General features: G+C 47.7%; 1 protein-coding gene across 1 annotated transcript; it reads right to left on the reverse strand.

Annotated features, from left to right (window-relative positions):
- Positions 1–14,417, reverse strand: EEF1G (eukaryotic translation elongation factor 1 gamma). The gene is given in 10 exon segments (NM_001302424.1): positions 1–238; positions 470–594; positions 683–855; positions 7,209–7,413; positions 7,806–7,935; positions 11,419–11,562; positions 11,993–12,135; positions 12,291–12,354; positions 13,037–13,195; positions 14,282–14,417. Coding segments are annotated over 10 exon segments (1,314 nt in total). The 5' UTR covers positions 14,294–14,417; the 3' UTR covers positions 1–79.
- Between the last annotated feature and the right edge of the window lie 18 nt (positions 14,418–14,435).

Here is a 14,435-nt window from a genome sequence, read left to right on the forward strand (position 1 = left end):
TTCAATGTTCAGTTTCCTTTAATGACCCCCCATCTCCCTGAAGGGCAGGTGCAGGCAGCTAGGTGATGGCAAGAGATGTTCACTTGAAGATCTTGCCCTGATTGAAGGCTTTGCCCACATGCTGGAAGGCCCCCTCCCAGGAAAAGTACTCTCGAACCAGCGTCTGGGTCTCCTCGCTGCCAGGATCCAGTTTCCGCCATGTGTATGACTCGTAGTCCACCTGCCAATCTGGACTCAGCTGGGGATAAAAAGCCAGCATGTGGTCAAGTTATGAGACACCACCCCACACCTGTGTTACTTCCAGCTCAAACACATGTCATCAGACCCCAGGTCTCCTGTGAACATGAACTGCTCCTTCCTATAAGCATTCCTGAACCCTCCTAAACATCCATCAACTCAGAAATAAAACACAGTGCTTCTTATATCCCTGCCCCACCCTAAAGAGACTCCTCTCCTCCACCTTCCTCACCGGAAAGGCAAGCTCCTGGCCTCGGAAGACCCAGACTCCAGAAATGGAGCTGCTATTGTTGGTTCCAAAAAGGATGACACTGGCGAAGGCATTCTTCCTCAGCTTGTCCAGTCGCTGGAACATTCCTGAAGCGGCAAGGGAGAACATTCAGCCTTTGGAATCACAGCACTTGCTACACCTTGTTCTCCTTCCTTCTCAGACCCACTCTCTTACCAGTGATGAGATTGCAGCTCATGAAGGTCTGAGTGAGTTCTTCAGGGAAGCGATACTCTGAGTACCACAGGGACCAGCCGTCCTTATCAAAGTGCTCCCAGAAATATGGCAGTGCCACAGAGAGTGTGTCCTCATTGGAGTACTTGCGCTTAAATTCATCCAACACAAAGGTACTAAGAGGAAGAAAGCACAGGGGTCAATCAATAAGGAGGAAGGTTGCCAGGCTAAGAGAAGTGAAGGGTGCTTTCACTTAAAATTTACTAATATAAAGGAAATGGTCATTGCGCTGGCAGATGTGTATGACCTTATGAGGGAAGTAAGCTCAAGGGGTTTGAACAGGGGCCTAGGACACTCCTCTGCATAAGTATGCAAGGCATGTGGAGGGTGGAACTCAAAGTGGGACTCTGAGACCTGCCCCAGGAAGGGCATGGCTAACTGCTGCCCCCAGGTGGAGACAGAGTGAGGACTTCTTTTTCCCTGTTCAGGCCCTCCCCAGGCTGTTTTCCATGAACCACACTAAGTCACTGACTCACCCAAGTCTCTTCCCCCCCACCATACAGGCCTCTTCAGGTTACACAAGCTGTAACAGGAATGTAAGCAGTGAACATTCTCAAAGGGCCTCCACCCCAAATCTTACACCCATGTCCTTTAGTCCGTCTCTGCCTATAAACAAGCTTTAGTCTTTTCCAAGGTTTTCCGATGCTGGAAAGCCCTTAGGTTCAGGTTATCTTAAAAGCAATCTGGCATACTGAGCCAAGAATGCCAGCATCAATATAGCAGAGGTCACTCCCTCCACGGTTGGTGCTCTGTTTTCTTTCTTTCCAGTTATAAACATATACACTGGCCAGATGCGGTGGCTCACGCCTGTAATCCCAGCACTTTGGGAGGCCAAGGCAGGTGGATCACCTCAGGTCAGGAGTTCAAGTCCAGCCTGACCAACAAAGTGAAACCCCGTTTCTACTAAAAATACAAAAATTAGCTGGGCGTGGTGGCAGGCTGAGACAGGAGAATAGCTTGAACCCAAGAGGCAGAGGTTGCAGTGAGCAGAGATCGCGCCACTGCACTCCAGCCTGGGCGATAGAGGAAGAGTCCTGTCTGGGGGGAAAAAAAAGGCCAGGCAGGGTGGCTCACACCTGTAATCCCAACACTTTGGGAGGCCGAGGCGGGCGGATCACGAGGTCAAGAGATCAAGACCATCCTGGCCAACATGGTGAAAACCTATCTCTACTAAAAAAAAAAAAAAAAAAAAAAAATTGGTGGCACACACCTGTAGTCCCAGCTACTCGGGAGGCAGGGACAGGAGACTTGCTCGAACCCAGGAGACAGAGGCTGCAGTGAGCCGAAATTGCACTCCAGCCTGGCAACAGAGCAAGACTCCGTCTCAAAAAAAAAAAAAAAAAACACCAAAAACCAAAAAACACATATATGTGTGTGTGCATACATGTGTTAAATGCCTAACCTTGTTTTTACTCTAACTCACTACTTTGAATCTTCCCTGTTTGTCTCTTTAACCACCTAGCCTTGCTTCTCATGTAAATAAGACTCTCTCTAGCTGGGAAAGCCGGACAAACTCCAATTGACCCCTTAATTTACAAGACACTAAGGGCTCCTCACCCAACCCCCTTCCACAAGGAGTTGACCTGTGTTAAGCAGATCCTCAGCATTTCAAAGGAGCCCAATTAACTGATAAGGTACTGGCACAAACAATGTATGAAGTTCCCAGGATTTTTCTCAAAGTGATAACAACATAAAGCCTTGAGTTCGTGTCCCGCATAGCCCCATATCTAATTATAATGAAAGATTTAGAGCCCTGCACCTGGTACGGTTGCTTTTTGTAACCATTTGTCTTTTAAATTGTTTATCTCTCTGTAACCATTTTGCTTCTTTTGATTCTTGCATGTTTTTACCTCTGTAAAATCATTGCATTTGAGTTCCCCTCCCCTTCCTAAACCAAGGTATAAAAGTTAATCAAGCCCCTTCCTCAGGGCCGAGAGAATTTTGAGCGTTAGCCATCTCTTGGTTGCCGGCTAATAAAGGACTCTTAATTCGTCTCAAAGTGTGGCGTTTTCTCTAACTCGCTCAGGTACAACATGTGTGTGTATATATGTGTGTGTGTGCATATACATACACATATATATATATATGCTGACTGAAGAAAATCACCTATAATGCCAACAAACAGGATAATCTTTTTTTTGTTTTGTTTTGTTTTGTTTTGAGATGGAGTCTCGCCCTGTCACCCAGGCTGGAATGCAGTGGTGCGATCTCGGCTCACTGCAACCTCTACCTACCGGGTTCAAGCGATTCTCCTGCCTCAGCCTCCCAAGTAGTGGGATTACAGGCACGTGCCACTACGCCCAGCTAATTTTTGTATTTCTAGTAGAGATGGGGTTTCACTATGTTGGTCAGGCTGGTCTTGAACTCTTGACCTCGTGATCCGCCCGCCTTGGCCTCCCAAAGTGCTGGGATTACAGGCATGAGCCACTGCGCCCAGCCCAGGATAATCTTTTATGTATTTTCCTACAGCCTTTGATTTTTCAAAGATGTAGCCATGACATATGCAGTTTTGTGCTTATACTTTGTTCTTAAAGGACATCCTATCCATGCTGTTAAGAATTCTTTCAGCCTGGGAAATATAGCGAGACACTGTCTCTACAAAAAAATTTAAAAATTAGCTGGGAGCTGGGCACCATGGCTCACGCCTGTAATCCCAGCTACTCAGAAGGCTGAGGCAAGAGAATTGCTTGAGTCCGGGAGTCAGAGGTTGCAGTGAGCCGAGATCACACCACTGCACTCCAGCCTGGGAGAAGAGCAAGACCCTGTCAAAAAAACAAAACAATCCTTTTTTTTTTTTTTCCTTGAGACGGAGTCTAGCTCTGTTGCCCAGGCTGCAGTGCAGTGGTGCAATCTCGGCTCACTGCAAGCTCCGCCTCCTGGGTTCACGCCATTCTCCTGCCTCAGCCTCCTGAGTAGCTGGGACTACAGGCGCCTGCTACTGCCCCCGGCTAATTTTTTGTATTTTTTGTATTTTTAGTAGAGACGGTATTTTTACCATGTTAGCCAGGATGGTTTCAATCTCCTGACCTCGTGATCCACCCGCCTCAGCCTCCCAAAGTGCTGGGATCACAGGCGTGAGCCACCGCGCCCGGCCTAAAACAAAACAATTTTTTGCACTAGCAGTCCCAGCTACTCAAGAGGCTGAGGTAGAAGGACCACCTGAGATCAGGAGTTGGACACTGGACTAAGCAACATAGCAAGACCCTACCTCAAAAACTGAATTCTTTGCAAACATTTTAATGGCCAAACAATCTTCTAATGCAGGATTGTGCCATAAATCTACTAAACACTGAATATTAAACTGAATGTTTAGTTGGTTCTATTGTTCATAGCATAAATATTGCCATGAGTATTCCAATTTCACTCAATCCTTATAACCCATGAGTTACCAACTGTTACCCTGACCCTCCCCTCTCTTTACAGATGAGACCAAGTAGAATGACCTGTTCAAGATTACACTGTAGCAAAGCAGAGGATCTGCCCTTTAACCCTAGGTCCCAGGTTCCTTTCCAAATGCATAAGAGACCTCATCTGAGGAGCCTTAAAACCTCAACCACACCAAAACTGGGGCTGGGAATTTTTTCACACCCTCCTGAACTGTTCAAGCTATTTGTTTTGAGACAGGGTCTTGCTCAGTCACCCAAGTGCAGGGGCACGATCATGGCTCACTGCAGCCTCAACCTGCTGGACTCAAGTGACCCTCTCACCTCAGCCTGCCAAGTAGTGTGAGCCACCGCACTTGACCTAGCTGGGTCTTAAAAGAACTAGAATTAAAATCTGGACATTAATAGTCTTGGTCTTTTAGGATATCACTTTTATGACATTAAAAATGTTGGGGGAGCCAGGGGCGGTGGCTCACGCCTGTAATCCCAGCATTTTGGGAGGCCAAGGCAGGTGGATTGCCTGAGGTCAGGAGTTTGAGACCAGCATGACCAACATGGTGAAACCCCATCTCTACTAAAAATACAAAAATTAGCCGGGCATGGTGGCACGCACCTGCAATCCCAGCTACTCGGGAGGCTGAGGCAGGAGAATTGCTTCAACCCAGGAGGCGGAGACTGCAGTGAGCCGAGATCACACCACTGCACTTCAACCTGGGCAACAGAGTGAGACTCTGTCTCACACACAAAAAAAAAAAGGCTGGGAGCAGTGGCTCATATCTGTAATCCCAGCACTTTGGGAGGCGGAGGCGGGCGGATCATGAGGTCAGGAGTTCGAGACCAGCCTGCCCAGCATGGTGAAACCCTGTCTCTGCTAAAAATACAAAAAATTAGCCGGGCATGGTGGTGCGTGCCTGTAGTCCCAGCTACTCAAGAGGCTGAAGCAGGAGAACTGCTTGAACCCGGCAGGTGGAGGTTGCAGTGAGCCAAGATTGCACCACTACACCCCAGCCTGGGCAACAGAGCCAGACTCCATCTCAAAAAAAAAAAAAAAAAAAAAAAAAAAGGGGGGCCGGGCACGGTAGCTCACACCTGTAATCCCACCACTTTGAGAGGCCGAGGTGGGTGGATCACGAGGTCAAGAGATTGAGACCATCCTAGCTAACACGGTGAAACTCCGTCTCTACTAAAAATACAAAAAAATTGCCAGCCGTGGTGTCACGCGCCTGTCATTGTAGTCCCAGCTACTCAGGAGGCTGAGGCAGGAGAATCGTTTGAACTGGGGAGGCGGAGGTTGCAGTGAGCTGAGATCACACCACTGCACTCCAGCCTGGGTGACAGAGTGAGACTCCATCTCCAAAAAACAAACCAAAAAAACCCAAAAAACACAAAAAGGAGCCAGGTACAGTGGCTCACACCTGTAATTCCAGCACTTTGAGAGGCCAAGGATCACTTGAGCCCAGGAGTTTGTGACCAGCCTGGGCAACATAGTGAGACCTAGTCTCTACAAATAATAAAAAATTAGCTGGGTGTGGTGGTGTGTGCCTTTGTCCCAGCTACTCCAGAGGCTGAGGTGGGAGGATCGCTTGAGTACAGGAGGTCAAGACTGCAGTGAGCCGTGATCACGCTACTGCACTCCAGATTGGACAACAAAGTAAAACCCTGTTTCAAAAAAAAAAAACCTTGGGGAAAGCATTTCTGGCAGCCCTGTAGGGCATCATGGTAACCCAATAAATAGACATTAATAAACATTCCCAAAACCATGTTAAGAAAATGTAAAGTTTATTAAATAAAGATTTTAAGTTTACTACTGCCTCATTTATTTCCTGCCCAGAGTACTGACCTACTATACGTGAAAATCTCTAGCTAATAATTAACAACGTCTGAGTTACAACACAATATGTAATTTGGGTTAATTATCATGACCTATTTACACACACCAAAAATCCTGCTCACTCTTGACCTGCACCTGTGCTAAATTCAAGGCAAATCACTAGTTCAAAAAATACATCTTTAAAGAGCGCCTGTGTCTGGATGGAGACTTCCTGGTCTTGTACAAAATACCCGGGAGTAAGAACTTTCAGCTATACCCCAAGTTGCTCCCATCTATTAGTGCAATGCTTGTAATTCACAATTCTATGCACAGCTACTGTGTCCCTACCAGTGGGTGCTCCTTTAGGCTGGTTCACCCTGTATCCAAGCCATTACAAGATGGGAGAGGGTGAAATGTAAACCCTAGCAGACCAAGCAGTGAAAAGATGAACGGCTTTGGAAATGACAGGGTGAGTGGGAGGAAAAAGTACACAGAAAGAGGAGTTCCAAAGCAAAGTAACCACAGAATATATATTTCTCAAACTGCTTGAACTCCCAATAAAATGACTTGGAGCAGTGATGGAAGAAAGACTCCATCCCAGAGAACTGGGCAAGCACTCAGCGTCCTACACTTTTCATGCCAAAAATCTCGCTTTTACTATATTATTTCTTCCAAGAAGCCCTACCTTTAACTGAAAAAAGGATACAGAGGACACCTACTTTCTTCTACTTGGGGACTTTACTCGGTTGTGGAACAATGAACTAGACAGACACTACTTAGCTATGATCTTCATCCTTTTTCTTAGTGAGCAATTTTTGTACAGTCTGATTCAGCAAAACAGAAAACAAAACAATTCAAAGGACCCTGCTCTGGCATCCACTATCTCCGCACAGCCGGGCGCGTGGCGCAACGCAAGGCTCTCTGCACTTTTTTCCTCCCCACGCCTCTCCCTGTATTTGTTCTCAGAGCTCTCAAATGGTCAAATGAGCTTGCTCAAAACCAACTTACCACTATATCAAAATCTGTTCCTGTCTTTGTTGGAATAGGAGTTCAATCTTCCCCAGTACTGGCTGTACTTGAAACTTGCTCTCCACAATCAAAATTTGCCCAATTCCTGATGATCAGCCAGAAAGCTGCTTTATTTGCAACTAAAATATACCTTTAACTTTATATGGACAACCTAAAATTCTGGCTCTAGCTGTGTGTGAGGGGGGACATACAGAGGTGAGAACAGGCCTTCTTTGGTCCCACACCCTCCACCCTCCAATATCCTTACCTCTTGGGCAGGTGAGCGAAGGGGTCCTTGGCCTTGGGCTCAGCAGCCAGCGCCTGCTCACATTCATCCATCTCCTCCTCAGGAGCAGGGGCAGCCGCCTTTTTCTCCTCCTTCCGCTCAGCCTGGGGCTTCTGCTTCTCTTCCCGTGAACCCTTCTCTTTCCGTGGTGTGTCCTTTTTAGGTTGGGTCTCTGCAAACTTTTTAGCTGGTGCAGAGGAAGGCAGGAAAGTGAACGAATGTTCTGCCTCTTTCCACACCCCTCCAAAACCACACAGAGCAAGCAGGGTAACAGAGGAAACTGACGAATGGGACAAGTAAGGAACTTAGGCCCCAGACTGCTCATCAGTTCACTGTATGTCCTCCAGCAACAACACACTCAGCAACAAATACTTTATATCGCAAATCTATATAGTAATACAAATTAGTCAGGGTATGAGTGTACACGAAACAAACTGCACATAATATTAGCTACCACATTGACACCCTACATTCTGCAGGTCCCCATAACCCAAAAGCAAGACAGGAAATCAAGGGGTTGATGCAGAGCAAACCAGACCCTGATCCTGGCCATATGCCTCCCGATCTCCTCAGACTCACCATCAAACTGGGCCATCTTCTCACACAGTTTCACTTCCCCCAAGACAGCCCGGAACTGGGGCTGGTTAATGCAGGTGAGGAACCAGCGGTTGGTATTGGGAAAGGCCTGGCGGAAAGAAGGCTCCAGAACCTGCCAGGACATAAGGGTGTAAACAAAGTCAGTGGAAAGGCCCTGAAGAGTTCTGTTCACAGCAAGAGTCCTTGCTCTACCTAAGTCCCAGTGCTCACCTTCTTTTCAAACCCTATAGACAATAGCTTCATACAACATCATCCTTCCCTGGATTACTTTCCATTTCTTCATTTTTTTCAATTTTTTTTTTTTTTTTGAGACAGAGTCTCACTCTATCGCTCAGGCTGGGGTGCAATGGCGTGATCTCAGCTCACTGCAGCCTCCATCTCCTGGGTTCAAGTGATTCTCGTGCCTCAGCCTCCCATGCCTTAGCCTTCTGAGTAGCTGGGACTACAGGTCCCTGCCACCACACCCAGCTAATTTTTGTACTTTTAGTAGAGATGGGGTTTCGACCTGTTGGCCAGGCTGCTCTCGAACTCTGACCTCAAGTGATCCGCCCGCCTCGGCCTCCCAAACTGCTGGGATTACTGTAATCCCAGCAGTTTGGGAGGCCGAGGCGGGCGGATCACGAGGTCAGGAGATCGAGACCATCCTGGCTAACACGGTGAACCCCCATCTCTCCTAAAAATAAAAAAATTAGCTGGGCATGATGGCGGGCAGCTGTAGTCCCAGCTACTCGGGACGCTAAGGCAGGAGAATGGCGTGAACCCGGGAGGCGGAGCTTGCAGTGAGCGGAGATCGCGGCACTGCATTCCAGCCTGGGTGACAGAGTGAGACTCTGTCTCAAAAAAAAAAAAAATTAGCTGGGCGTGGTGGCACGTGCCTGTAGTCCCAGCTACTCCAGAGGCTGAGGCAGGAGACTGACTTAAACCCAGGAGGTGGAGGTTGCAGTGAACCGAGATCACGCCACTGCACTCCAGCTTGGGTGACAGAGTGAGACTCCGTCTCAAAAAAAAAAAAAAAAAAAAAAATTTTAATAGAGATGGGGTCTCACTATGTTGCCCAGGCTTATCTTGAACTCGCATGCTCAAGCAATCCTCCTGCCCTGGCCTCCCAAAGTGCTGGGATTACCCGTGTGAGCCACCACACCTGGCCTCCATTTCTTTTTCTAATCTTTTTTTTCAGTGTAGTCCAGTTTAATGGATGGATGCTTGGGTCCCTCCTCCATTTCGGAGTAGGAGTAATAATTGTCTTGCTCCTTTACAAAACTATTTCAGATCTACTGTTTTCAATCTTTTAAATTTCAAACGTCGGCCAGGAGCGGTGGCTCATGCCTATAATCCCAGCACTTTGGGAGGCCGAGGCGGGCAGATCACCTGAGGTCAGGAGTTCGAGACCAGCCTGGCAAACATGGTAAAACCCCGCCTCTCCTAAAAATACAAAAATCAGCCAGGCATGGTTGCACATGCCCGTAATCCCAGCTACTCAGGAGGCTGAGGCAAGAGAATCACTTGAACCCGGGAGGCAGAAGTTGCAGTGAGCCGAGATCGCGCCATCGCACTCCAGCCTGGGGGACAAGAGCGAGACTTCGTCTCAAAAAAAAAAAAAAAAAAAAAAGATTGAGACCCACAGAGGGCTATCGAGGACTTTTTTGCCAAATAAAATCTAAACACTATAGGTATTTACTATCTATATTGGCCATACTATACACATACACACACACACACACACACACACACACACACACACACACCCCCCACACACCCATCCATCAAACTTCAGAAAGTAAAGAATATTCAAAGAAAATATTCAAACGCATTTAGAATAATGGACAGTCCTGGCTGGGTGTGGTGGCTCACCCCTGCAATCCCAGCACTTGGGAGGCCGAGGTGGGTGGATCACCTGAGGTCCTCAGGAGATCAAGACCAGTCTGACCAACATGGCAAAACCCTGTCTCTGCTAAAAATACAAAATTAGCCGGGTTTGGTGGCGCATGCCTGTAATCCCAGCTACTTGGGAGGCTGAGGCAGGAGAATCGCTTGAACCTGGGAGGTGGAGGTTGCAATGAGCCAAGATCGTGCCACTGCACTCCAGCCTGGGTGACAGAGCAAGACTCTGTCAAAAAAATAAATAAATAAATAAATAATGGACAGTCCTTCAAATTAAACTTAGTGTCTGGTGTATTAAGCATGGTCAAAGAAAAATAAGAATAAACAGCTTCAGGTAGAACTGTTGTCATTTTTTAGTTTGCAAAGCTTCAGGTAGAACTGTTGTCATTTTTCAGTTTGCAAAGACCAGAAGAGGAAAAAAAATCTTGTCATGGAAACAGAACACAGCAGTCAGAGTGCTGGTTCCACAGTACTTGGGTTCAAATTCTACTCTACCACTTAGTAAATTCACTCACTAAGATGATCCCCATGAGGCCCCTGGCACAGGGTCTGGCATGCAGTAAGTGTTTTTTCCTTTGCTATGATCACATTACTATTCTGGACCAGCATGAGTCCAAGAGGTCTTATTTGGAAACCAGTGACTTGTCATTCTTTTTTGACCCAATAACCTTGACAGTGATTATTACTACCCTGATTTTATAGATTGCAAAGAGTAAAAAACAGGACTAAAGGAATTCACCCACATATAACCCCTTACCTACATTGGTAAACAATGAAGCCAAGGCTTGAACCTGTATCTGTCTCCAAAAGAGCTTTTTTTTTTTTTTTGAGATGGAGTCTCGCTCTTGTCCCCCAGGCTGGAGCGCAGTAGCTGGATCTTGGCTCACTGCTACCTCCACCTCCTGGGTTCAAGCCATTCTCCTGCCTCAGCCTCCCAAGTAGCTGGGATTACAGGCTCCTACCACCACGCCCGGCTAATTTTCGTATTTTTAATAGAGACGGGGTTTCGCCATGCTGGCCAGGATGGTCTCGAACTCCTGACCTCAAGTGATCCACCCGCCTAGGCCTCCCAAAGTGCTGGGATTATAGGTGTTAGACACAGTGCCTGGCCTGCCTCCAAAAAGATCTTAATGCTGAAGCTACCATCATCACCTCTGTCTTCACAACTAAGAATAACCAATCTTCCCAGGAAATATGGCAACAAACTAAACATCTTAGCTGCCAAACAGAAACTAAAGGCAAGACATTACCCAGCTTCTTAAGAGAATGGAAAGCAAGTGATGGTACTCAGTCCTGGGATTCCTGGCTGTTTTTTGTTTGTTTTGACACGAAGTCTCACTCTCACCCAGGCTGGAGTGCAGTGGGGTGATCGCTGCTCACTGCAACCTCCACCTCCCAGATTCAAGTGATTCTTGTGCCTCAGCCTCCCAAGTAGCTGGGGCTATAGGTGTGCGCCACCACACCTGGCTAATTTTTTGTATTTTTAGTAGAGACAGGGTTTTACCATGTTGGCCAGGCTGGTCTCAAACTCCTGACCTCAGGTGATCTGCCTACCTCGGCCCCCCAGTGTGCTCGGATTACAGGCATGAGCCACTGCACCCACCTCTAGCTGTTTTCCAAGTCCTCAGCAGAATACAGGGTAACCTAGATACCTCGTCACTTTGTTTCTAATCCCCATCTACCCACTGCCAAATGGATTTTCCATAAACTTCACCTGCTTATAGAGCCACAACAGGGTGCAGACAACTGTGATGTCAGCCAATGTCACTCGTTCGCCCACCAGAAAAGTCCTCGTCTTCAAGTAAGCATCCAGCAGCCCCAGAATTCGCCTCACTTCCTCCTTTGCATTCTCAGTGGCCTAGTGATTCAACATGATAAAACTCATCAGTGGGTACCAATCCCTTTCCCTCACCTCCCCCATTAATAGAACTAAGAGGGCTATTTCACCTAGAAGTCTGAGCTCACCCTCACTCTCTTTCAATGGAGGCAGATCCTAGGGTCATTCTAAATGTATTACAAACAATGAACTTCAGAGGTTCTCTGGTCCAGCCACCCCCTTACCATTTGGTATAATCTCTTCACAGCAGCAATCCCTCTTCTGATCACTCATGACAGACACTTCCTCCATCAACTGCCCACTGCTTCAAACTCGTACCCTAGAGATTACGTCTTCTCATTGCCTACATATCCTTGGCATCTTTTTTTCAACCTATTTTATTTCTTACTCCCAACACCCAGGAGCTGATGCCACCCCTGCCCCTGGCTTCTCTCAAAGTTCCAAGGCTCACCTGTTTGTTGTGGTGCATGATGCCCAAGGTGGGGAACACCCAGGTACTGGCTGGGGGCACTATATCGGAATCAGCAAAGCTCACCCACTGCACCACTTGGGCTGCTGCCTCTGGAGTACTTCCCCGCAGCTCCTCATTGCTCACTGCAGAGGCAGAACACAAAGGTCAGAACTCTGGGGGAATGCCAACACCAGTCCAGGTCCTGGAGAATTCCTTCATATCCACCCCTGCTCACGCTTATCCTCTCCTACACCCTCACCTCCAAATTCTCCCATTCCCATATACCCCTGCAAATTACCATAGTAGGCAATGGCGTTGCTCTCAAACACACAGAATCCATCATCACCCTCAAATGCTGGGACCTGGGGACAAAGCAGTGAAAAGATAAGGTAAAACACACAAAATTTCTTCCTAACCAATACCAGGAGCCAAACTGCTTTGAAAATACTTACATAAGGCTGATGATCCTCACTATCCAAACTCTTGATACTCAAGAACCATAAATAAATACTTCAAGAACTTGGCCTCCTTTGCAATCTGAATTCACAATGTTAACTAGGAAGCCCAATAGATTTGAATATTACAGGATATTTGTATGAAACCTCTGGATCAAACAAGCAGAAGGCCAAAAGCAACTCCTGTATCAATGTCTGTATCAGTTAAAGTATTAGTGTGTGACCCAGACCCACACAGCACTTCATCTCCTCCATTCTTAGCATGTTTCTTCACCTATCTCTATAAACCCCTTGGGGTAAGAATCCTGCTCATAACAGATACCTGATATATTTGCACTGAAAATGCTTAGTCAAAACTCATTCTCTTTCCCACAAAGTAAACTCGTGAATTTTATAAAGTCACAGAATAGCTCTATATTTTTTTTCACAACTACATGTAAATCTATATTTATCTCAAAATAAAATCACCGAAATTTAAGAAAACAACATGGGAAGCTCCCTTTTAGAGATGGGGGCCATCTCCAGAGTGACAGAATCGCAGGGCCTTGGTTTCTCAGAACGGAAGGATGCTCCCCATCTCCCAACTCACCTTGCCGGCAGGAAATTTGCGGAGAAATTCAGGGGTGCGGTTGGTTTGGCCAAAATGGAAGTGGGGTGGTGCGGAGAGCACGCGGACCTGAGCCCCGCTGTACTGAGCAGCGATGAGAGCCTTGAAGGCCCTCCAGTTTTCAGGATACGTGTACAGGGTCTATGGGAGAAAGAGAGGGACAAAATTAATGAGTAGAAAGGTCCCAGTCCTTAATGCCACTCTCCAGGATGACTTTCCTGAATAATCCCAGTGTATTCAACTCACCCTTTTACTTCCTCTGGTGAACCAAGTCCTTTAGTACTTGTCATATGTAATCAGAATCCTCCGAAATACCAAGAACAGAACTACACACCAACTGCTAAATAAAGCTTGTTGACAGATTTGACCTTCCCTAAGGACACCTCTAGAAGTATTCTCTTCCCCTCAAATCTATCTCCAAGAAATCCAGAACTTCTAGCTCCATCAGACTCCATCTGCCTACAAACATACTCCCCTCCCTTCCCGGAGCCCTCGTTTCATTCATTGATGGTTCCGAGCGCCTGCCTACTCTACTGCTCAGCTGCTCACCGCTTCAAAAGCATCGTCCTGTCTCTAAGGCACGCACGACGATCGAGAGATTTCTAGTTCCCCTCAGACTAGCCAGAGATAGGGGATGGCATGCCGTCTTCTTAAATCAACTCCTCTCTCTCAAAAGCCTTTCTTTCCGTGTCGCGCATATCATCCCTCCGGTCCTGTCCCGCAGCGAGTTCCCCGGCGTTGGCTTCTCTATTATGCCGGCCAGCGGAGTCCAATTGGTCTGACTTCACTGTCCGGAGAATCCTCTCGCTCCCAAACCTCCCTGAGAGACGACCTTTAACCGTGCCAGCCGGACCTGCCTACAAAGACCCTCCTCTTCAACCTGTCCCCAGTGTTACTCCACAAAACGGACACAGAAGTTCGTCAACCTGCCCAGATACCACGCCTCAAAGCGGCAACAGAGCCGAACCCCTTTCTCAGGCTTCGGACGGCCCAGACCCGGCATCTCTTTTCTCCTCTTCCCCAGACCCTTCCACCTCTGGCCTCCGAGAGCCCCAGCCTCAGTTCCCCTCCAGGCCCTAGGAACCCTACTCTCCAGCAGTACAGTCTGTAGACCCCCGAATCAGTTCCCCACTCAGCCTCAGAACTCCTCTGGCGCCGACTGGCCCCACTCGGGCAAAGGATGGCGGTGGATAGGATGACCCGAACCACCAGAGCCAGCAAACTTACCCCAGCCGCCATAGTGATTCCGCAAAGAAAGGGGGTGGGGTTCTCGGCGCTGCCGCAAAGTAAGCCGCCCGGGAGAGAAGGGAGGGGGAAAGAGGAGAGCCGTGGAGAAACAGCAGCCGGAAAGCGAGGACGAAACAGAAGACATACGTACGAC

The sequence above is a fragment of the Pan troglodytes genome, chromosome 9 (genome assembly GCF_028858775.2).
Source record: "Pan troglodytes isolate AG18354 chromosome 9, NHGRI_mPanTro3-v2.0_pri, whole genome shotgun sequence".
In the NCBI taxonomy this organism is placed as follows: domain Eukaryota; kingdom Metazoa; phylum Chordata; class Mammalia; order Primates; family Hominidae; genus Pan; species Pan troglodytes.